The 22,548-nt window shown below is 42.0% G+C and overlaps 1 protein-coding gene across 1 annotated transcript in view; it reads left to right on the top strand.

Annotated features, from left to right (window-relative positions):
• Positions 1-5,729: 5,729 nt before the first annotated feature.
• Positions 5,730-22,548, top strand: part of TTC6 (tetratricopeptide repeat domain 6) — a 210,962-nt gene continuing 194,143 nt past the window's right edge. The window contains exons 1-2 of the mRNA XM_049705957.1: positions 5,730-5,889; positions 16,919-17,887. Coding sequence (XP_049561914.1) covers positions 5,833-5,889; positions 16,919-17,887 — 1,026 coding nt within the window. The 5' untranslated portion in view covers positions 5,730-5,832. The remainder of the gene's footprint in view (positions 5,890-16,918; positions 17,888-22,548) is intronic.

Here is a 22,548-nt window from a genome sequence, read left to right on the forward strand (position 1 = left end):
TCCAGCAGCTGTCACTTGTAGGAACGAAGCCTGGAGTGGCTGGTGCAACAGTCTGCCCTGAAGACCCCACCCAGGGGAACCAGGACCTGTGTGAACCTAGGAAGGAAACCATTCTGGTGATGGAGGGTGAGGAGGTGTGACTCATCTTCTGGAGTGGTGAAGCATCTCTCTGCGAGGGGCGAAGACTCTGGGATAACAGGTAGCAGAAGATTTTCCTCCTGTTTGCTCTAGTTTTGTGGTCTATGTTTCTCCATTAATTTTGGGCAAAAGCCTTTCCCTTTTCCATTTCCCAACATCTCCAAAGACAGCAAGCAGCAGCAGCAAAAGTAGAGGCTGTGTTTCAGTTTCTCAGACCAGGCAAAGCCTCCTCAGCTAGGAAGCAGCTGCAGCGCTCTGCACACTCCCTTGTGCAGGGCTGGCACCTCTGAGGCTGAGGGCCTCTGATTCTTGGTCTCTCATTACACAAGCCCCAACCTGGCTTGTTCATGCAATTGACAAGGACAATAGGGTTTATGTTTAAGATCACAGATTTGGAATCAGATCTGGATTCCAATCTGTACTCTGCAGGAGACTTGCTCTCTCTGAGCCTCCGTTTTTTCAACTATAAAATGGGCACATTAGTACCTGCATCACACCAGTTGAGTGCAGAGTGTAAGTACAATAAATGGTAACAAAAGTAAAGCGCCTTCGCAGAACCCTAGGAACCTGGGCGGTGCTGGATGCTGGAACACGTAGTGGCAGGTAAAGTGAACCTGCATTCTACGCGGGTGCTTCCTCCTCCCTGCCAGCTCTATCCGGGAGAGACCATGATTTCCGGGAGCCTGGCTTGTGACCACCTGAAAAAGACTGGTAAAAAGGGAGGGCCGAAGCACCCGCGTGGCTATCGAGCACAGGGCCGCAAGCCCAGCCACATCTCAGCGTCCATCGCGACCCTGCCTAGAATCTCCTCCCAATCTCCCCGAGCCGCGGGGCCGCCCTCTGGGGAGCTGGCGATGGCAGATGAAGGTCCGGAGGCTGCATCAGGCACACCTTAAGGACTTTCTGGCGGGACGAGGCTCAAGGGGTGAAGAGATGAGAGATCCCGTGCCTCTGGACCCCTAGGACACGCAAAACCTGCCCAGGGCAGCCAGACAATTTGTCTTTCCCCCCACCCTCCGGTGAGAGGAGGGAGGTCCAGCTCCAGAAGCCCTTCGTTGCTTCTCCCCCTCCCCACCGTCGACGGGGCACCTGGGGCCTGGATCCAAGAAGCAGCCCTGTGGGAGAGGCAAAGAGAGTGAGTCTGGGCTTCTGGGAGGCTATTCCAGCTATTCCACCCTCAGCACCTGAACTTGGGGAGCACTGAGGTGAGAAAGCAGGACTCTTGATTTGCCCAAACACTTTTTTTCTTTCTTTTTGGGATCACCTCCACTTCCCCTGTCCCTGTCATGGACAGAGTTAGAAGAAACCACTTAGGACTCATTTGGAGAAGTATCACTTGGAGACATTTTCTAAAGTCCTCAAACCCTGAGATAATACTACTGCAAGGAAACTTTAGTTCCTGTCTTTTATAATTATTTGATATGGATTCCCTTATAAAAAAGTTTCTTTCTGGTAGTCCAAGTCCATCTGAAATGAAGCAAGCATGCTGGACTTATGTCTGACCCTTCAAATATCGAAGACCCTAAACAGTACTTTGCATGTGCAAGAAAGCTTAGTGGGACACTGAGGTGTAATCAAGACAGATAATTATAGTATATGAAAAGACCAAGCCACAAAAGGATTTTGCCAGCTACATATAGATTCATCTGATAAGGTGAAAATTCACGAGTTGATTAACCCTTCCTACTGAGGAGGCATGGAAGAGCTAAAGTTTTGGGGTGAATCCCTGGAGCTCATATGAATAACAGCCCACATATTTCAGACAGAGCTTGGATGGGCTAAGAAGGTCCTGTGTACAAGGTTCTAGTAAGTTTTTGAATTCTGCTTCACTTAGTAATAAGAACCAGGCAGATAAAATAAAATCGTTCCTTCCCTGGAGGACAGAAAAGCAACACATCTTCAAAGCTTATTAATTTTCCTTGGATTGGTATTGGGGGAGGTGCATTCAGGGGAAGTGGGCTGGTACACAGAAGTCTCAGGCAGCAAGGGATCCCTAGCTAAATGCAGCTTCTGTTTTTACAGCTTACTTAGGGAGAGTTGTTAGTTTTTCTAAGCATAAACCAAGCATTGGTTCTCTAAGCTCAGTGTTTAGGCTACAAAGCATATCCAACAGTCTTACATGCTTACCTTTAGAAAAAAATGGTCTGACCCCAAACTCAGCAAAATCTCTAGTGCATTACCATACTTGGAGAACACCTAAGCAAAGCCCTTTGGAAGTGTAAAGTGTAACTGGAATGTCAAATACCATCCACTACCTCCAAGAAAAATAAATCCTTAGTTCTCAGCCAGGTACACCTGCTTTGGACCAGGCTTATTAGTGTTATTTGTATCTTTTCTTTTCAAGTGGATAGTCTTACTCACAGACTTTTCTTTCTGCTCTGTGCTTGCTATTTTTATCTTACCTTAAAAACCCTGAGATCAGGCCTGGCGCCAGACTTCTGAGACACCCCAGGGAAGGGTGATGGCTAGCTTCCCAGGGGTCCATTCCTGAACTCTGTAAGCTCAGGCGTTAGAGCCAAATCAGAGTTCAGGGTCAGGAGGGAAGCCTGGCATATGTTAATTAGGTCACCACAGGGAAAGTAGGTGAACAGGCTGGGGCAAGCAATGCCAGGGAGGACCCTAAGGCAGGGGAAGCTGTCTCAGTTCATTAGTTTCTGTGGATTAATGCAGTACAGGCAACTTTGGGTAGTAGACTTTGCTAGTCATTCTCTGTTATTCTTCTGAGCTCCCTCCTCTGTTCTGTCCTCTGCCCCAGAGGCCAATCTCTATGGGGCACATTACCCAGTTTTCCTTGCCATGGGACTTCCAGTTGGATTTGGCCAATGTGGGGATAATGATGCAGGCATGGAGAGCGGGAGGCCAGAACAGTAGGAGTACTTACTCCTGCTTTCTCCCTGCATCAGTGTGGCTTTGTCCTTAACTGCCTCTGTGTCTATAGCTCCTGTCAAGCAGCTCTTCTTCCCAGTTTCAGCTCTCACCAGGCTCTGCTAACACCTTTTTTTTTTTTTTTTTTTTTTTTTTTTTTTTTTTTAGAGTTGGACAAATTTATTGGTATTTTAGTAAAGACATTCATCTCAGTCGTTTTGGGATGTTATTTCAACATAAACATTAAAATGAACAAAAATGGGAAGTTTGCCTACGTTAAAGCAAGTTAAATTCATGTATCTTGATATAATTAAACCATGTAAGTAAGAACTAATCGTTCTATATACATTTCCATTGTTTTACTTGGGGCTTACTCTAAAGCTAACACCTTTTTTTTTTTTTTTTAACCCCTTTTCCCCTTCAGATCAAGGGTGGTAATACCTTCCTGCTGTTGCTAGACCTTGAATGTTAGTTCCCTTTAACTCCGCCTATACCCTGTAAACAGTTCTTTCCATTCTCTGTGTGTATCCCCCCAACCCCCTGTCTTTTGAGCATGCCATCTGTCCCCTGTGGGGATCTAACTGATGAGGAGAGGAATGGAAGTCAAATACGATGTCTTTAACTCTTTCCATTGTGATCTTCATATAACTCATCAAAAGGCTCTACTCTTTCCTTGTCACCATGGTGGGGTACAGTTGTGAAGGCTCCAGGGTTTCTGTGGTGGTTGCTTTCTGCAGGCAAGGCTGGCTTTGGGTCTAGCAGGGGAGCAAACTCTGAGTATATTTGTTTTATTTATGCTGATCCTGGGCATTCAGCAACAATTTTTGAACGCATTATGTGAGGGGTTAAAGCAACAAACCTTCGAGGTAAGAGTATTATCTTCATTTTACAGATGAGGTTACAGAAACCCAGAGAGGGAAGCAACTTGCCCAAGTGGCAAAGCTGGGCATCCCTACCTAGCTTTGTATGCCTATAGAGCAGGAGCTTCCCTCAGGGAGGCCTAAGGATGCCTGAGTGCATCCACCTCCACAGGTGGGCTGCTCTGAGTCCCAGCACCAGGGAATTGTACACAGGATTCTTTTATCTTGAACTTCTGGGAAGCATATTGCCCCCCCCTCCAGCATCTGGAGTCCTGTGGAGGACTTCCAGAAGGTTTTATTTGCCACTTTCTTGATCTCGTTTATTAGTTGCTTGGGTATTTGGAGAAAGACAGGTTAGTAGAGAGTAGAGGAATATAAAATAAACATTTGAGGGCCTGCTAAGTACCAGGTACTGAGCAAAGCACTATCATCTATATGATTTCATCTAGTGGTTTTTTCTTTTTGCCTTTTTAAACAATGATGAGATATAGCACAGGAAAATGAGCAAGACAGAGAATGCTTTATCTAAAGAAAAAACTCAAACGGCCATCACCAACGTTAAAAACTAGAACAGTGCTAGCAGCTCAAGACTCTGCCTATACTGCCCACCCACTCACCATCACCTTCTCCCCTCCTGAGATGACTACTATCTTGAGTCTTACAGTTATTACTTTCTTGTGTTTATTTGTACTCCATCAGCTGAGCATGCATCCATAAGCACTATAGTTTTTGCTGGCTTGGGTTTTAAGCTTCATTTGAATGGAATGGTACAGTAAGTACTCCTTTGGGTATGGCTTCTTAGTTCAACATAACATTTTTTAGAGATTCATCTTTGTTGGTCCACACAGAGAAAGTTTCTTCATCTCCTTCAAGTATAGTATTGCATTTAAGAATATACCACAATTAATTTATGCATCCTGCTTTTGATGGATATTTGGGTTTTTACCAGTTTTTAGCTATTATGAATGAAACTGCTATGAATATTGGTGTACATGTTTCTTGGTACACATGTGCATGCATTTCTGTTGGGAGTGAAATTGCTGGGTCATAGAGTTTGTGGATATTCAACTTTAATAGATAATGCCAATTTTTGCTCCTTATAACCTTTCTTATCTTGGACATCAAAAACTCTGAATATGGTTGAACCCGGTATTTTAATAGGAACTCTCCAGAAGTCTGAATATCATGCCTTTGATTTTAAGATTATGTTTAAGAGTTGGGCTCTAGGTGGAGAGCATGGCAAACCCTGCCCCCCAGATGTACCCTTAACTGGCATGTAGTGTAGACATACGGCTTAAAAATATTTTAAAAAATAATAAGAAAAAAGAAAAGAAAAGAATACTTCTATTCTTGGGCTGCCCTGGTGGCGCAGTGGTTGAGAGTCCGCCTGCCGATGCAGGGGACACAGGTTCGTGCCTCGGTCCGGGAGGATCCCACGTGCCGCGGAGCGGCTGGTCCCGTGAGCCATGGCCGCTGAGCCTGCGCGTCCGGAGCCTGTGCTCCGCAACGGGAGAGGCCACAACAGCGAGAGGCCCGCGTACCGCAAACAAAACAAAACTTCTATTCTTGTAGTCCAGTATTCATTTAAACGTAGAAAGAACCACAAGAATGCCAAGAAAGCAGCTGGGTTAAGCTGGGCAAAAGCAGCGATCTAGGACACTACTCCAGGAGACTCTTTGGAACCAGCGTCTACACCGCCCGGGGAGGTGAGGCCTCTCAACAGTTTGGGCTCAGACTCCAAGGCGGTCCTGGAGCTGGTTCTGCGAGCAGAAACGCGCGAGTGGTAGCCCATAGCGCGGATGAATCCGCGAGGGCCGGGGCGGAGGTGCGCGCGCGGCTTGTTGCTGGGCGACGGCGCGCGTTCTTCCTTCCCAGAGAGCTGGTGCGAGCCCACCCGGCAGCTCAGACCGGGAAAGGCCGGTTGGATACTGGGCTGGGCCGTGGCCCTGACAACCTCCCCGCCACCTGAATGGGAGCAGAGGCGCCCCGGGAGGCGGGTGAGAGGAGGACGCGCACTGCGGCGCAGGTAACTTCGTCTGGGAGGCTGTGGGAAGGAGTGGCTGCGATATTGGGGCGGAGAAGTTGTCTCCTTTGTTCCGCCCCTCTAATCTCCACGAAAATCAGGGCGGAAAATAGGGCTGAGGTTGGAGAAGGGATTGGGGCTGGGAGCAAGGGTTGAGGAGGAGCTGAGAGGAGTGAAAATCTGGTGGGAGGCAATAATGGGTAGATTGTGATGACTGGGCTGTAGGGAAAAGAATGAGTAAGGAAGGCAAAAAAGGAGGAGGAATCGGAGGGGCGGTGGGGAGGGCGAAAGGTCACAGTGGAGGGAATTTAATTATCCAACTCCCTGACCTTTTCTGCTATCCTTTGACAGGGGGCTGGTTGTTTTGGACAAACCTTAAACACCGTTAGGTGACCTCCCCCACTGAGGTCAGTGTGTCTAACTTCGGAATTGGGAGCTGTTTCCTGAGTGTGATCCTAAAACTCTTCGGTAGGCAGTGGGACACTCTAGGCTTAATTCAAAAATTATTTGGTATCGAAGGCCACAGATCCACAGTCAATGTATTGGGGACTACCACTGCAAGGATATAAAGAAGTTCAATAATTCTTTTTTATTTTTAACACTCAAATATAAAAGTTTAACATTTTCCCCCTATTTACAACTTTATAGAGGTATAATTTTTATTCAATAAGCTGTACAAAATCTATGGTTTGTATGATGTTCAGGTGTACAATTTGATGAGTTTTGACAGATGTGTACACTTTTGAAACAATTACTGCAATCAGAATAACAGAACCTTTTTCATTCTTCTACTGCTTTTGCTGTCCACCCCTGCTCTCACCCTCTCCTACTGCCCCCAACCAACTACAGATCTGTTGTGTAACACCATAGAATTGGTTGCATTTTCTGTAAGTTTATATAAATGGAAGCATCCAATATATACTCTTTTGTGTCTGGATTCCTTTACGCAGCATAATGATTTGCCAGGACCTTTACCTTGATTACTGAATAAACTGTGAGTTTTGAAATTGGGTAGTGTAAGTCTTCTACTTTTTTTAAAAAAAATCACTTTAGCTGTTTTAAGACCTTTGAATTTGTGTATACAGTTTATAATCAGCTTGTAGTTTCTAGAAAAAAGCCTGCTGTGCTGTAATTTTGATTGGGAATGCACAGAATCTATAGATCTTTAGGGGGAGAATTGCCATTTTAACAATATTGAGTCTTCCAGTTTATGAACATGGTTCCTAAATTTATGTAGATCTTTAATTTCTTTTAGCAGTGTTTTGAATTTTCAGTGTAGAGATTTTAGACATCTTTATTAGATTAATTCTTAAGTACTTTATGTTTCGGGGGGCATTATTTTCCAATTGTTTGATGCTAGTATATAAAAATACAATTGGTTTTGTACGTTAACCTTGTATTGTATGACTTAGATAATTCACTCATTAGCACTAGTAATTGTTTTGTAGATTCCTTGAGATTTTTAACCTAAAAATCATGTCACCTGCAAATAGGGACAGTTTTACTTTTTCCTTTTCAGTCTTACTTCCTTTTATTTCTTTTCCCTGTCATGTTGCAATGGCTAGGACCTCTAGTACAATGTTGAATAGATGTGTTAAGAGTCAAGGCATTTTTGCTAGTTTTCAGTTTTAGGGGGAAAGCAAAAATAAAATGTTAGCTGCAAGCTTTTTGTAAATTCTCTTAATCAAATTGAGGATATTCCCTATGATTCATAGTTTTCCCAGAGTTACTTATTTATTTTTATCATAGAGGGTGTTGGATTTTTTTCATGTGATTTCCACTATCTATTGAAATGATCATACTTTTTTTCTCCTACACTTTGTTAATGTTGTGAATTATATTGATTTTTATTTTTTATTTATTTATTTTGCGGTACGTGGGCCTCTCATTGTTGTGGCCTCTCCCGTTGCGGAGCACAGGCTCCGGACGCGCAGGCTCAGCAGCCATGGCTCACGGGCCCAGACGCTCCGCAGCATGTGGGATCCTCCCGGACCGAGGCACGAACCCGCGTCCCCTGCATCGGCAGGCGGACTCTCAACCACTGCGCCACCAGGGAAGCCCGAATTATATTGATTTTTAAATGTTAAATCAATTTTTTAACTCTGGGATAAACTCTATATGATCAGGATATATTATTCTTTTCAAAAGTATATTTTCAGATTTATTTGATATTTTATTAAAAGCTTTTGCATCTATGTTTATGAAGGATATTGGTACATAATTTTCCTTTTTTAAAAGAATGTCTTTGTCAGGTTTGGTATTAGAGTTATGCAAATCTCAAAAAATGAGTTCCTTCTTCCTCTATTTTCTGAAAATATTTGTGTAAGATTGATGTTATTTGTTTCTTGAGTGTTTGAGAGAACTATCTGGTCCTGGAGATTTCTTTGTGGTAAGATTTTTGGCAATGACTACATTGATTAGTATAGAACTATTAAGATTTTCAGTTTCTTATTTTATTTTTTGTTTCTTATTTTAATTTTGGTAAGTTGCAGTTTTCAGAGATTTGCCCACTTCACCTAAATTATTGGATTTGTTGGCATAAAGTTATCATATTCTCTTATTATCCTTTACTATCTTTAGGGTCTGTTGTGAAATCCTTTTTTCATTGCTGATAGTGGTGATTTTTGTTCTCTTTTATTTTTGAACAGTCTAGCTAGGGGTTATAAAAATTTTATTGATTTATTTTAAAGAACTAGCTCTTGGCTTTGTTAATTTTCTCAATTATCTTTTCTGTTTTCTATTTGATTGATATATGTCCTTATACTTATATCCTTCTATTTACTTTGGGTATACTTTACTCCTCTTTTTCTAGATTCTTAAGGTGGAAACTTAGGTTATTGATTTTAGACCTTTTTTTCTTTCTGATTTAAGCATTTAAGCTGTACTTTTCCTTCTAATCAGTGCTTTAGCTGTACCCCACACATTCTGATATATTGTATTTTTACTATTATTAAGTCTAAAATATTTTCTAAGATTCAATAATTTTTTGTATTCCTATTTTATTATCTATTAACTTTTTTATTACACCTTTTTGTTTTACTTTAAAAAATTGTTTCTCAGGGAATTCCCTGGCAGTCCAGTGGTTAGGACCCAGTGCTTTCACTGTGGTGGCCCGGGTTCAGTCCCTGGTCAGGGAACTAAGATCCCACAAGCCACAAGAAAATTTTTTCTCTAGGAATTACAATATATATCCTTAACATTTCATGGTCTAGAGTTAATATTGATCTAGTTCACATAAAATGCAGAACTCTTAACAACCATAGTTCCCTTACCCACCCCCATCCCAGTCTCTTTAGTTGTCATATGCATTACATCTATGTATACAAACATCACATGAGACAATGTTGTCATATGTATACAAACACCCCATGAGACAATGTTCATACAATTTTTAAAAACATGATAAAAGATGTTTTTTTAAATGTACCCAGATATTTGCCATTTCTGATCTTCATTCATTCCTGAAAAATTTGATTTTCCACTCCTTTAATTTCCCTTCAGCCTGAAAAACTTTCTTTAACCTTTCTTGTAGTTTTAGTCTGCTGGTGAGTAATTCTCTTAGTTTTCCTGTATCTGAATGTGTCTTCATTTTGCTTTCATTTTTTTTTTAATAAATTTATTTTTGGCTGCGTTGGGTCTTCATTGTCGTGCGCGGGCTTCTCATTGCAGTGGCTTCTCTTATTGTGGAGCATGGCATGCGGGCTTCAGTAGCTGTGGCTTAGTTGCTCCGCAGCATGTGGGATCTGCCTGGGCCAGGGCTCGAACCCGTGTCCCCTGCATTGGCAGGTGGATTCTTAACCACTGCACCACCAGGGAAGCCCCTGCTTTCATTTTTTAAATAATATGCTTACTAGATATCTAATTCTGGGTTGGCAGTTTTTTTGTCTTTTAGCATGTTACAAATCTTGTTTCACTGTCCTTTGGTCTCAGGGATGTTTTGTGGGAAGTCCATGGTCATTTGAATTATTTCTCTATAATTAATGTGTTGTTTTTCTGTTTCCTTCAGTATTTTATCTTTGTTTTTGGTTTCCAGCAGCTTACATGGATTTTCTTTATCGAGCTTGTAATAAAATCTTCTTTATTCCAAGCTTCTTGAATCTATAAACTTATGTATTTCTCCAGATTTGGGATATTCTCAGACATCATTTCTTCAAATATTCTTTCCACTCCATTCTGCCCTCTCCTTTTGGGATACTGATAATCCATATGTTAGAGCTTTTGATATTTCCTCACAAGGCTCTGAGGACTTTTTTTTTTTCTTAAAACTTTTTTTTCTCTCTTTTAAATATTGGATACTTTCTGTTAATTTATCTTCCAGTTTTCTGGAAGACTCTTTTCTCTGACATCTCCACTCCATTAGTAAAATTTTTATTGACAATATTATATTTTTTCAGATATAAAATTTCTATTTCTTTATTTCTCTGCTAAGATTTTCTCTTTTTATTCCTCTTTAACATATTTTCCTTTACTTCATTGAGCATAGTTAAGCTATGAGCTGCCTTAAAGTCCTTGTTTAATAATTTCAACAGCTGGGTCATCTTTGGACTGGCATCCGTTAATCTTTGCGCTTGACATTGGGTCACATTTTCCTGAATCTCTTTATGCCAAGTATTTTTTGATTATACCCTGGACATTGTGAATGTTTGACTGTGTAAACTCTGGGTTCTGTTATATCCCTCTGAAGAATGTTTACTTTTTTCATTTAGCAGGCAGTTCACCAGGTTAGACTCGCTGTAAGCTCCATCTCGTTCTCTGTGGTTGGAGGTTAAGTTCAGCTAAATCTCAGTTCAGCTCTTTAAGCCTTTGCCTCTATTTTCTATATCATTTTTAACCAGCACAATATAAGTGTTAGGTACTATTATTGAGCTTTGAGTTTGTCCCATATGTGTAATGTTCAGAGGTCAGTCTAGACTTGTGTGGGGTTTAAGCACAGAATTGGGGGATTAACTTCTCTGGCTCTCTCTCCTCTGGGATTTCTCTCACTCCTCAGTGGTGGTTGTTGCCTGGGCTCTTTTCTCTAATTCTTCTGGCCAGAATGAGGAAGAGCTTTCTATCAAAGTCTTTGCCACCTGCATTATGCCATCCTTCAGTATGGAAGGCATTTAGGGAAAAGCCACAATAAGCCTGGAAACTCACCTTCAGGTCAGTGTTTCTATAAGTTTTAACTCTTCTCCACAACCTGCCTGCTTTTGTTTACTTCTAAGAATCCTCAGGTAGTTGTTTTTTATATTTTGTCTGGAGTTTATAAATTATTGTTAATGTGGAATTGGTCTGTAAGATGTAGATGTGAAACTCCAACAAAGTGCTTTTGAAATTGAGAGCATGCAACATTTCACATGTCAAAAGCATGATGATAATAATTAAGAAAAACCCCTCCTTTCATTTTCCTGTTTTGGCTATTTAAGCAATTAGATGAAGGAAGTCCAAGAAGGAAAGATAAAACATGGGGAGAAGAAAAAGGCAGGGAGAGCATTTTGCTGTTCTATTACCTATTAGATATTTATGTATGCATGTATTTTGTATGTATATATATGTATTCACAGGGTATGGACATACTCTAGTTAATGGTTATAAAGAGTTATGTTTTTATAGTCATTGAAATTTCCGTGGGCTTCTGAATAGTTAAGAAAAAAATCTTTTCTGAGCTTAAAAACATCTTTTCTCTATTTTATTTTATTTTTTTGTTTGTTTTTTAAATTTATTTTATTTGTTTATTTTTATTTTTGGCTGCGTTGGGTCTTTGTTGCAGTGTGTGGGCTTTTCTCTAGTTGTGGAGAGTGGGGACTACTCTTCGTTGAGCTGTGCGGGCTTCTCATTGCAGTGGCTTCTCTTGTTGCGGAGCACGGGCTCTAGGCACGTGGGCTTCAGTAGTTGTGGCACATGGGCTCAGTAGTTGTGGCTCGCAGGCTCTAGAGCACAGGCTCAGTAGTTGTGGCTCATAGGCTCTAGAGCACAGGCTCAGTAGTTGTGGCGCACCAACTTAGTTGCTCTGTGGCATGTGGGATCTTCCTGGACCATGGCTTGAACCTGTGTCCCCTGCATTGGCAGGCGGATTCTTAACCACTGTGCCACCAGGGAGGCCCAGGTTCTCTCTATTTTCTATATCACTTTTAAACCAGCACAATATGTGTTAATTACTATTATTGATATTATTAGGATTAAAAACAGAAAACACGTATTATAGAACGTGTGGGATAATAGAAAAAATTGCTGTTATCCTGTGTCTTAGCAAATCATTAAAATATTTGTATATTTCCTTTTAGACTTTTTCATAAATTATAATCAGTGTGCAAACAGATCTCATTTCTACCATTGATGTTACAAAAACAAATATGGTTTTCAGAATATTTTTATCTTCCTTGCAATGCTGAAGACTTTACTAGATGAGATAGGCTGTCTTTGGACATTTCTTCTGGAACTTTGCTGCTGTGTGTTGGGAGTTGATGTTGGTGTGAAATTTAGGAAGTGAATTGAGATATCTGGCTATGGACTCAAGAGAACCTAAATCTTGTCCTTAATGGGTCACTCTTCCCACCGAAGTGCCTGTATATAGGTGACTATATATAGGAAGAGGTCAAGGACAACTAATTCGTATAACCGGCTGGGGCTTTGGCTCAGTTCCCAATGCAATACTCTGATGGGCTAGGCCCTGTGTGGGGTGTTCATGTGACTTGGAACCAGGTCATCTGGTAACCTGCTTTATTTATTTCTCCTTTAGTTAGAGTCTAGAGCAGAGTTCTGGATCTTCTGTTCTAACAGGAGGAACAACCACACCTGCAAGAACCAGAGAGCAACCTGTCTCAGAGTCTAGAGAATTCACACAGGTAGCCCTCCCTGGACCTTTAGCTGTTTTGGGCCGAGAGCTTCCTTTTTATGTCTGACCAGACTTGGCGGGAGAGGAGAGAAGGCTGGCTCTTGGCCTTTCTGACTACCTCACTGCTCAGGCATTGAACCTCCTGGTGGAGGAGGAAGGAAAAGGCAGAGAGTTCCAACAGTTGGGAAGGAAGAGGAGAGTGAAATTACTGCTCAGGTTGCAAAGATTTCAAGCACATTGTGTCCCATTTCAAAGTGCAGGGTAAACAGTCAACCTAGATAGTGAGCAGCAGGTGTGACCCTGTATGTAGATTAGTACTGTATGTAGATGTAGATTAGTACATGTATGTATGTAGATTAGTATGTAGATTAGTACTTCCTCCTTTTGGGACAGCTACATTATTTTTCCTTGAGTATCTTCAAACCAGAACTGGTCTCTTTCTTTTAATAAATTGCTAGCAAAAAAAAAAAAAAAAAAAGAGAACATGTTATTTTCCCATGAGATTGGATGTTTAAAAATCATTTTATACATTTTGTAGTGTTAAGGTGTGGCTGGGGGTGATAAAGGCACTGGCTTTGATGGATTGGCCCATTTAACAATGGGATACCACCTACCTTGAAAACACAATAGAAGTTCCATTTCCTATTGGTTCATCTTTACATATAAAGAACAACTTTCCTATGAAGAACTCAAGGGAATGTACTGAGAAATATTGAACAATGACCTACTTGTTAAACTTCAATAGCAAACCAAGAGCCTGAGAGAAGTTGGAAAGGAATACAAAGCAGGAACTTAGAAACAAAAGGGAAGTGCAGTTGAGAGAGTCAAATCAGATTCCCACCAGGTACTAATGTGTTTCTGGTCTGTACTCTGTTCCAGTTACTACCTTTCAGTCTTTTGTAGGAAGAAATGCAGATGGTGTCAGTATGAGCATATTACCACCTGTGCAAACAATAAACAGCCAAAACACTATGAGGGGGATTTTACAGCATGTTTTAAATAAGGAAACTTCCTTAAGGGCTTTAGAAGTGATTTCATTTTTTTTTAATGTATTTATTTTTGGCTGCATTGGGTCTTCGTCGCTGCGTGCAGGCTTTCTCTCACTTCGGTGAGCAGTGGCTACTCTTCATTGTGGTGCGCGGGCTTCTCATTGTGGTGGCTTCTCTCGTTGTGGAGCATGGGCTCTAGGCACGCAGGCTTCAGTAGTTGCGGCATGCGGGCTCAGTAGTTGTGGCTCACGGGCTCTCGAGCGCAGGCTCAGTAGTTGTGGCTCACGGGCTTAGTTGCTCTGTGGCATGTGGGATCTTCCCGGACCAGGGCTTGAACCCGTGTCCCCTGCATTGGCAGGTGGATTTTTAACCACTGAGCCACCAGGGAAGCCCTAGAAGTCATTTCTAATGTTCATATTCTACAGCTTGGAAAAGAGGCAACAGATGATTTTTTTCACTTTTTTTTTTTTTTTTTTGCGGTACGCGGGCCTCTCACTGTTGTGGCCTCTCCCGTTGCGGAGCACAGGCTCTGGACACGCAGGCTCAGCGGCCATGGCTCACGGGCCCAGCCGCTCCGCGGCATGTGGGATCTTCCCAGACTGGGGCACGAACCCATGTCCCCTGCATCGGCAGGCGGACTCTCAACCACTATGCCACCAGGGAAGCCCTATTTTCACTTTTTAATAAGAAATCTTGTTATGGATAGTATTAAATTGTCCAAGGTCTAGTCAGTGGTGGAGTTGGGTGGAGAAAGAAAGCCTATTGATTCCCAGATGAGAGCTCTGTCATATAGCAGGGTCTTGAACTGGAGAACCAAAAATGGCTATTTTAGTGATTAAAAGCAATATGACTTTATTTAGAGGCTAAAGAGGATGTTTTCTTCATATTGCTCTCACTACATGATAAACGAAGAAATCTAATTGTAAAAATAACTCTCTTATGAGGTGATATAAAAGAAATTCAATCAAGAAATGTGGACAGGTGATAAGCAAAGAAATGCAAAGGAACATAAGAAAATATTTCTTTCCATATTTGTTTTAACCCATTGTATTTTGGCATAAAATGCAGTGATCCCCCTCACCACCCATCCCTACCCCCATCATAGTCAAACAATTGCCTCAGCACAATCTATTGATTAATTCTTCTTTTTAATGCTGTTATTTAATGCTGTTATTATAATATAACCCATATTATTCTTAATTCTTTTGCTCATTCAGTTTACATGTGGATTCTATCGGCAGTGTTTCAATTTTAATTCTTATATCCATATGAGTTTTAATTATCTTGCTGGACAAGTGCTCCCTCATTTCTCTTTTTCAAAATTTTGGCTAATCTACCCTGTTTATTATTTCAAATGAATCCAGAATTACTTTTCAAATTTCAAAATATCATTTTTCAGTTTTGATTATGATGGCATTAAACCAGTACAGTATTTTGGGAAGACCTGATAAAATTAAAATATTTGGTTTTCTTACCAAGGAACATTAACTGCCTATTTAGTAGAGTCTTTCTTCTATGTCCTTCAGTAAAATTAAAAAATTTATTCATGAAGTTTCAGCACATTTCTTGTTATGTTTATTCCTAGATATTTACTCCTTTAAATAAATTATACATGGAATTTTACCATTATGCTTTTGGTGTAAAGGAAGTTATTGGGGGTTTTTTGGTATTAATTAAAAAAATTTAAATGCCTTGCAGACCTCTATTATAATTCTAAACAGTTCTTTTAGTGCTTATGTTTTCTAGGTAGATAATCACATTTGCAAATAATGATGATATTCCAGAGGTATTTCTGCTTTATTATTTTATTTTATTTTCAAAGAACCTTGGCCTTGGGTTTTCTAAGAAATAAGTAAATTAGTTTTTCTAATTTATTACTTTCTGCTTTTATTTTCATTGTTTTACCCTTATTTCTTGACACTCTTCTCTCCTTGGGTTCTGTGGAACTCTCTTCTCATTTTCCCAACTCTGTGATTGCTCTAGCTCCTCCTACCTCCCACCTGTGAGTGTCAAAAGACTCTGTCATTAGCCATTCTCTATTTGTATTTCTTGTTATCTTGGCTTTTGGTATTGATCCCAGAGCTTTCAAGATCTCAAAATTCACTTGTAATCATAGACAGCTGGCTCTGCTGAATAGCATAAGTTTTTCTTTTATATTGTGATAATACACATAAACATAAAATTTACCATCTTAACAGTTTTTAAGCGTAAAGTTCAGTGACTAGCAACAGCTTTCTTATGTACTTGGTTATGACCAAGACTTCATCAAAGCGATTCAAAGTTGCTATTTTATTTATTCCTAGTCATTGGCCAGATCCTATCAGTTTTACCTTATATAGTATTTTCACTCGGCTCTGTTACCAAACCCAGGTCTTAGGCCTTGCAGACTCATACTTGCCCTCTCTCTATTCTTTCTCCCACTTAACATTAGTATCCCCCAAGCCCCAGAACCTATCAAGCCACTTTTCTGTTAAAAGTTTTTGAATGGTTTCCAGTAGCCCACAGAAAAAGTACAAACACTCGGCATTCAAGGCCTCCTGATCTCACTGCAGCCTACCTTGTGGCTGATCACCTCTCGCCCTTCATACACTCTGCTTTATTTCTTGTCAAACATTGAGGCAAGTGGGCTGGGTAAGAAATGGAGACACCTGGGACCAGCTGGAGAAGTAAAGGGAAATTGCTACCCTGCCACAAGAGTAGGGATTTGGGTCTTGAATTGCCAGAGCCTTCATTTTTTTTTTTTCCAGAGAAACTGCAAATCTGCATTTTTATATGAAAATCTCTCAATTTAAAATTGTTGGCTATGAATTAATATTTTTGAAAAACCCTGAGCAATTGAAAAACATGTTTGCAGGTAGGATCGAGGCCACATTTGACCTCTGTTCTCTCTTCTTGGCAGGGTTACTTTAGATTTTCTAGGCCTATGTGGAGTGTTGGTCTCTCTTGCCTGGAATTGGGGCACTACATTATAGTCTAAAGAAACGTTAAAGTAAACCCAGTAGGGGTTTCGGAACCTCTCACTGTGAAAATGTTACTGATTTAAAGGTTTTTCATTATTCCTGTGAAAAGGCCAATAGTTGGACTTAAAATGATATAAACGAATACTACCCATCGTGCTTCAGCAAGCACAGTGAGCGCTCTACCATGAGAAGCTTTTTTGAGCTGGAATTTTGTTTATCAGTAGTTTTCATGTATATATGTATAATATTAATTTACTGTTATTTCACAGGACAAATTAGTCCAGATGTCCACGATTTCTAAGCAGTTTGGACTGAAATACAAAGAAGAATCGTACATCTTTAAAGAGATTGAGAAGGTTCGCAAGGAGACTAAAAAGGAATTTCTCCGATTCAAGGAGAAGTTGGCCTCCAAGCCGGCTGTGGGTGAAGTCCCTGTTTTCGGCCTCCGGGTCCCCGGTCCGGCCCGGCATGGGGGGAAGTGGAGCGTTTCCCGCGCCACACCCCAAAAGCCACCAGGCTCCCCTCGGGCCAAAGGCCGTGCGCCCCTCGCTGCGGCCCTCCCGCAGCCGGCGCCCCGAGGCGCAGCGCGGCCCCCGGGCCCGAGCGAGGCGGCCGCTTCCGGGAAGACCCAGCCCTTCTGCCCCCAGGACTTCTACTTGCGGAGCTCCGCGTTCCTCCGGCACCGGCCCCAGAAGAAGCCGCCGGTCATCGCCTCCAGGGCGGGCACGTCCAGACCCGTGGTCCTGATGCCGCCACCTGCGCCCAGGGGGAAGGTCCGGGCGCACCAGGGCGCCAGAAGCCCACGGCCCGCGGGCTCCAAGCCGGTCCTCGACCCGGTCGGGGGCCGCGACGCGAGCCAGGAGACGGCTCGGCTCGCGGAGGCCCGCAAGGCCAGAGAGAGGAAGGGCGGCTCCCTGTCCGGAGACGAGGGAGACGAGGGAGACTCGGAGGCGGCCGGCCGGCGGAGTGAAGTGAGGATTCACACCCGCTTCCTGCGCGAGGGCTCGCGCGGCGAGTCGCGGGAAGCCCCCGTGTCGGTTTCCAAAACCGACCGCGAGAGCGATCCGCCGAGTGACGCGCGGGAGGCCGCCCCGCAGGACCCACAGCCCGTGCGAGCGATCCCGGCATCCATCGAGATCATCGCCCCGCTTCAGTCCGAGGCCCAGCAGGCCTCCGACCCGAGCATCAAAGAGCTCATCCAGAGCGTCCTCGGCCAGAACTACGACATTAAAATGGAAGTAGGTGACCCAAAAGGAGAGTAGTATTTCTCCTGGGTAAATGTAACTTAAGGATACAAACATAAAATAAGTGCATGTGGTGTGTTATAAGCTAGACAAAACGCTGGGGTGTTATTCAGGTTCTTTGAATTTTCCATCGAGGGAGTATATCCTCTTTAAAAAGTGAAAACAATTGAGAGTATATTTCAAAAACTGGTACAAAGAACATTAGTTTTTAGACCTGAGTAATGCATCACTGGTAACCTTTCCTTTCAAAGCCTTTGTGATTATTTAGTATTGATTTAGCAGATGTTTTATATGAAAGAGTCTTTTTCTGTACAGTTTTTTATTATTAACAGTGAATTTATATCTTAAGAAGATCAGTATATTACTAATAAGTTGAATTTATAAGAGTTCTGTACTATTTTCAGTGAAAACCGTTCTCCTAAAATATCTTTAAAAAATTTACTTTCTAGGTCTTCCCAATTATAGAGACTATAAGTGATTATTTGTCCCAATGACAACCCCATCAGGTGGGTACCCATGAGAGCCCCATTTTACATAAGAGGCTTCCTGGCTTTCGTGAGGTTAAGAGGATTGGCTCACAGTCCTGCAACTAAGGCAGAGCAGAGCTGGGATTCCATCCCAGCCGGTCACACCCCAGAGAGTAGACTGGAACCATGCCAGGGCTGGCTATTTGTTGATTGTGATGTGTCCCCGGCAGGGAGCAAAGCTAGATAGGGTCATAGTTTAAGATATTTTGTTCATTATATAGACTTTGCCTTGACAGGGACCTTCAAAGTAAAAATAATAGCAGGGGAATCTGAGTCCCACACAGAAAGAGAGAGAGGGAGAGAGGGAGGGAGGAAGGGAAGGAGGAAAGGACAGAGAGAGAGAGAGGTTTTTTTTTTTGAGAATGGTAATGAGAATGGCACTTAGGGGGGAAGAAGATTCTATTACTGTTCTTGGCTGCAGCTCCAAACCTCTTGTTAGTACACAGAATACTGCTGCCACATTATGTCTTTAAAATAGTTTCAGCCCAGAATATACTCTTGGCTGTGATTTAAGGAATGTGATCCTAAAGCCCATTAGGGAAACAAAAACGTGTAAGGACAAGAGTCCCCAGTGTCGTCTTTGACCTAATGTTTGTCGGCAGAATGGGACAAATGTTTTCAGTTAAGACCCATACCTCGATACGGTTACTGAACAAGATCAGTGTGACTGCTCAGGCCGTTTCAAAATGGGTATTTCTAATTAGGTTTTCTGTGGGCCTAACAGAAAATGAATCAGGGATGCACACTGGAGAGCCTCAATGGAGAGAACAAAGCCTCATTGCCTGCCCCTGTGAGAAGAACTCTGTGACATAGTCAAGGCATGTGACATGAAGAGGGGCCTATATTAGAAGCTGGCTCGAGGTCCTGTACAGTTGGGGAAAGTTACACTTTTAGAGCAAGGCCCCATAGAGAAAGTACATTTTGACGGGTTCAAATAGAATAGAATATAAGAAGGGAGTGTATCAGTGACGAATGGGCCCTGGGACAGTGAATTCTGTTCTTTCTGGTATTCCGTTTCTCTTGTGTATCCTTTTCTGGTGCTTCAGTTACCTGAATTGTTTTATGTAGGAGAGTGGCCTGAAGGATTAGGGTCAGAAGCCAGGGTCACTAACTAGCCACGCATTGTAAGACTTGGCCAGTTTCAAATGCCTCAGTCCCATCCTGCCTTCCATTGTATTGATTTTTTTGTGTGGCTAGATTTTGTTCTTGCTTTTAAAACTTTGCCTCTGCCTGCCCCCCACCCAACAATTCCAGAAGATGGAGCTTTGCATTATCTTGGTTTCAGAAATTTTATTAGGGTGAGAAGAGAACAATGGGGAATTTGTCGAAATGGCTATGGCTGGGTAGGTAAGAGAAAGCGATGAGAATGCAAGTGTAAAAGTGGTATCTAAATTATGATTTTAAAAATTCTTAAGATTACAATAAGGACACTTGTTTTAAACATTTGGAGTTTATATAAACAATGTTCTCTCCATGATAAGCAAGGAATATGGTTCTTTACTTTAGACATCTTAATTTGGAGCCAGTCCCCGGAGGGAAAGCCAAAGGATAAGACAGTCCTGGCAGGGTGTGCTGTCTCTGTTTAGAGTTTGGGCAGAGCCCTTTCAGACCTAGCATTCAGAGTTCCACAAACAATTACATAGGCCAAAAGGTGCACAGAATATCTAAAGATGAAACTCAGCTGTCAAATGTAGGTCAAACATCTAAACCAGGGTTTCTCAACCTTGGCACTTAACTTTTTGTTTGAATAATCCTTCTTTGTGGGTGGCTGTCCTGTAATTGTAGGATGTTTAGAATTATCCCTGGCCTCTACCCAGTAGATGCCAGTAGTATGATCCTCTCGTCACCCTCCCCACCACCAAGTCATAACAATTGGAATATCTCTAGATGTTGCTGAATGAGACCCTGGGGAGAAGGGCAAAATTGCTCCCCTTTTAACCTCCCATCTAGTTTGGAACTACTGTCTTAAACAGTATGCATACACTATGGCAGGAGGGATAGAAATGTTATAAGGTCCTATGTTTGTTTTACTGAGGAGTTCAATACTATCACTCACAAAATACATTCTAATTATATGAGACTGAAGTTCAGAGACTACCTTCCAGATATTAATTGAGGATGAAGGAATCAGCCCATCCTGGCTTCTGTCATGTGTAGTTGTTTTTGGCCATATAGCCCAAAAGAAAAATGGCTTAACATGACCCACGTAAGAGGGAATTCATGTCCCAAGGTCTTCTTTAAACAAATAATGTATAGCTCACAAGCAAATGTTTTATCATAAAACTTATGCCTGCCTTTAACTTTAGGGAAGATGAAATAGATGTACTTTTGCCTCTTCTTCCTGCTAAGTACAACTAAGTACAAACCTTAGATGTTATTTATAAAACAAACATGAGAAGACTCCAAAAGGTGGAGAGTAGCAGACTGGCTAGGGACTTTGGGATCCAAGGAATCACATAACCTGATGAGTTCTCAGGTTTTCTTTTGGTCTCATGTCTGCCAGATTTGGAGCTAAAGGAGCTGGCAACCTAAGAATGCCAATGGGTGCAGACAGAAAAAGCCCCAGCCAAAACCTGCTCTCTTTAGCTAAGGATCAAGAAAGGGGCAGCCTAGCAAGATGAAACTTTTAGACAATAACTGTGCTACTTTAGTCAAACACCACAGAAAAACCTATGGCCCTATCCCCACCCCTGCCAGCCAGGGCTGAGGGGGGAGCCTAAACTTCCACTCTTACCAGGCTGAAACAAGGTACCCCAACTCCTTCCCTAATGATGTGGTGTTAGTGGAGAGTCAAGACTTTCAACACTGCCTGGCAGTAAAGAGGCTACCCTACCCACCCACCCCCGCCCCCTTAGTGTCACTGGACACCTTGTAGGGAACGCTAATGAGAGACTTCTGTCCCTCCCCACCAGGATGGTATCAGTAGAGGCCTAGTGGGGGGCCAGAACTCCTACTCCCGCCCAGCAATATCAGGGAGCCCCTTACCTCTGGTGCCAGTGGAGACCAAGGTGGGAATTTGGACCACTATCCCTACCTGGCAGTAGTGAGGCAGCCTTGGCCCTCCTCCTACTGCCCCTAGTAGAGCAGTTTCAGAGGAATGTTTAAATAAGATCCAGACTCTCATAATACCCCAAATGTCCAGGTTTCAATAGAAAATCACTTATACCAAGAACTGAGAACATTTAGACTTGGAATAAAAAAAGACAATGAATACCAACATTGAGATGACTGAGATGTTAGAATTATCTGACAAAGATTTTAAAGAGGCCCTCAAAAAAAAAAAAAAAAAAGCCCCAATGAGCAATAATAATGAGCACACTTGGAACAATGAGAAAAAGAGAAAGTCTTAGCAGAGAAATAGAAAGTCTCAGTAAAGAAACAGAACATATAAAGAGAACCAAAGAAAAATTTTAGAACTAAAAAATACAGTAATTGAAATAAAACTCAATGGATGGCTCAAAAACTGAACGGAGGGGAGACAGTGGAAAGAATCAGTGAACACAAGGATGGAACAATACAATTTTCTCAGTCTGAACAACAGAGAGACAATAGACTGGGGGAAAAGAAATAGAGCCTCAGGGACTTGTGGGACTATAACAGAAGATCTAACCTTCCTGCCATCAAAGTTCTGGAAAATGACAAAAGCCCAAACCAAAGAAACCCAAAGGAATCCACACCAAAACATGTAATAGTCAAACTTTTGAAAACTAAAGAAAAAGAAAAAGTCTTTGAAAGCAATGAGAGAGAAACAATGTGTTACGTATAGGGAAAAGCAACTTGAATGACGGGATTTCTCACTGGAAACCATGGAGGCCAGAAGGATTGGCACAGCATTTTCAAATGCTGAAAGAAAAGAACTGTCCACCCAAAATTCTGTATCTAGGCAAATTATCCTTCAAGAATGTAGGGAAAATCAAGACATTCTCAGATGAAGGAAAGCTAAGAGAATTTGTCACTTGCAGTCTTACCCTAAAAGGATGACTAAAGGAAGTTCTCTAAACAGAAAGGAATGATTAGAAGAAAGGACTTGGAACAAACACCAGGAAGAAAGAAAGAATATAATAAGCAAAAACTATGGCTAAATACAATAGACATTCCTTCTCCTGAGCTTTTCACATGTATTTGATG

This window comes from Orcinus orca, chromosome 2, assembly GCF_937001465.1.
Source record: "Orcinus orca chromosome 2, mOrcOrc1.1, whole genome shotgun sequence".
Lineage (NCBI taxonomy): Eukaryota > Metazoa > Chordata > Mammalia > Artiodactyla > Delphinidae > Orcinus > Orcinus orca.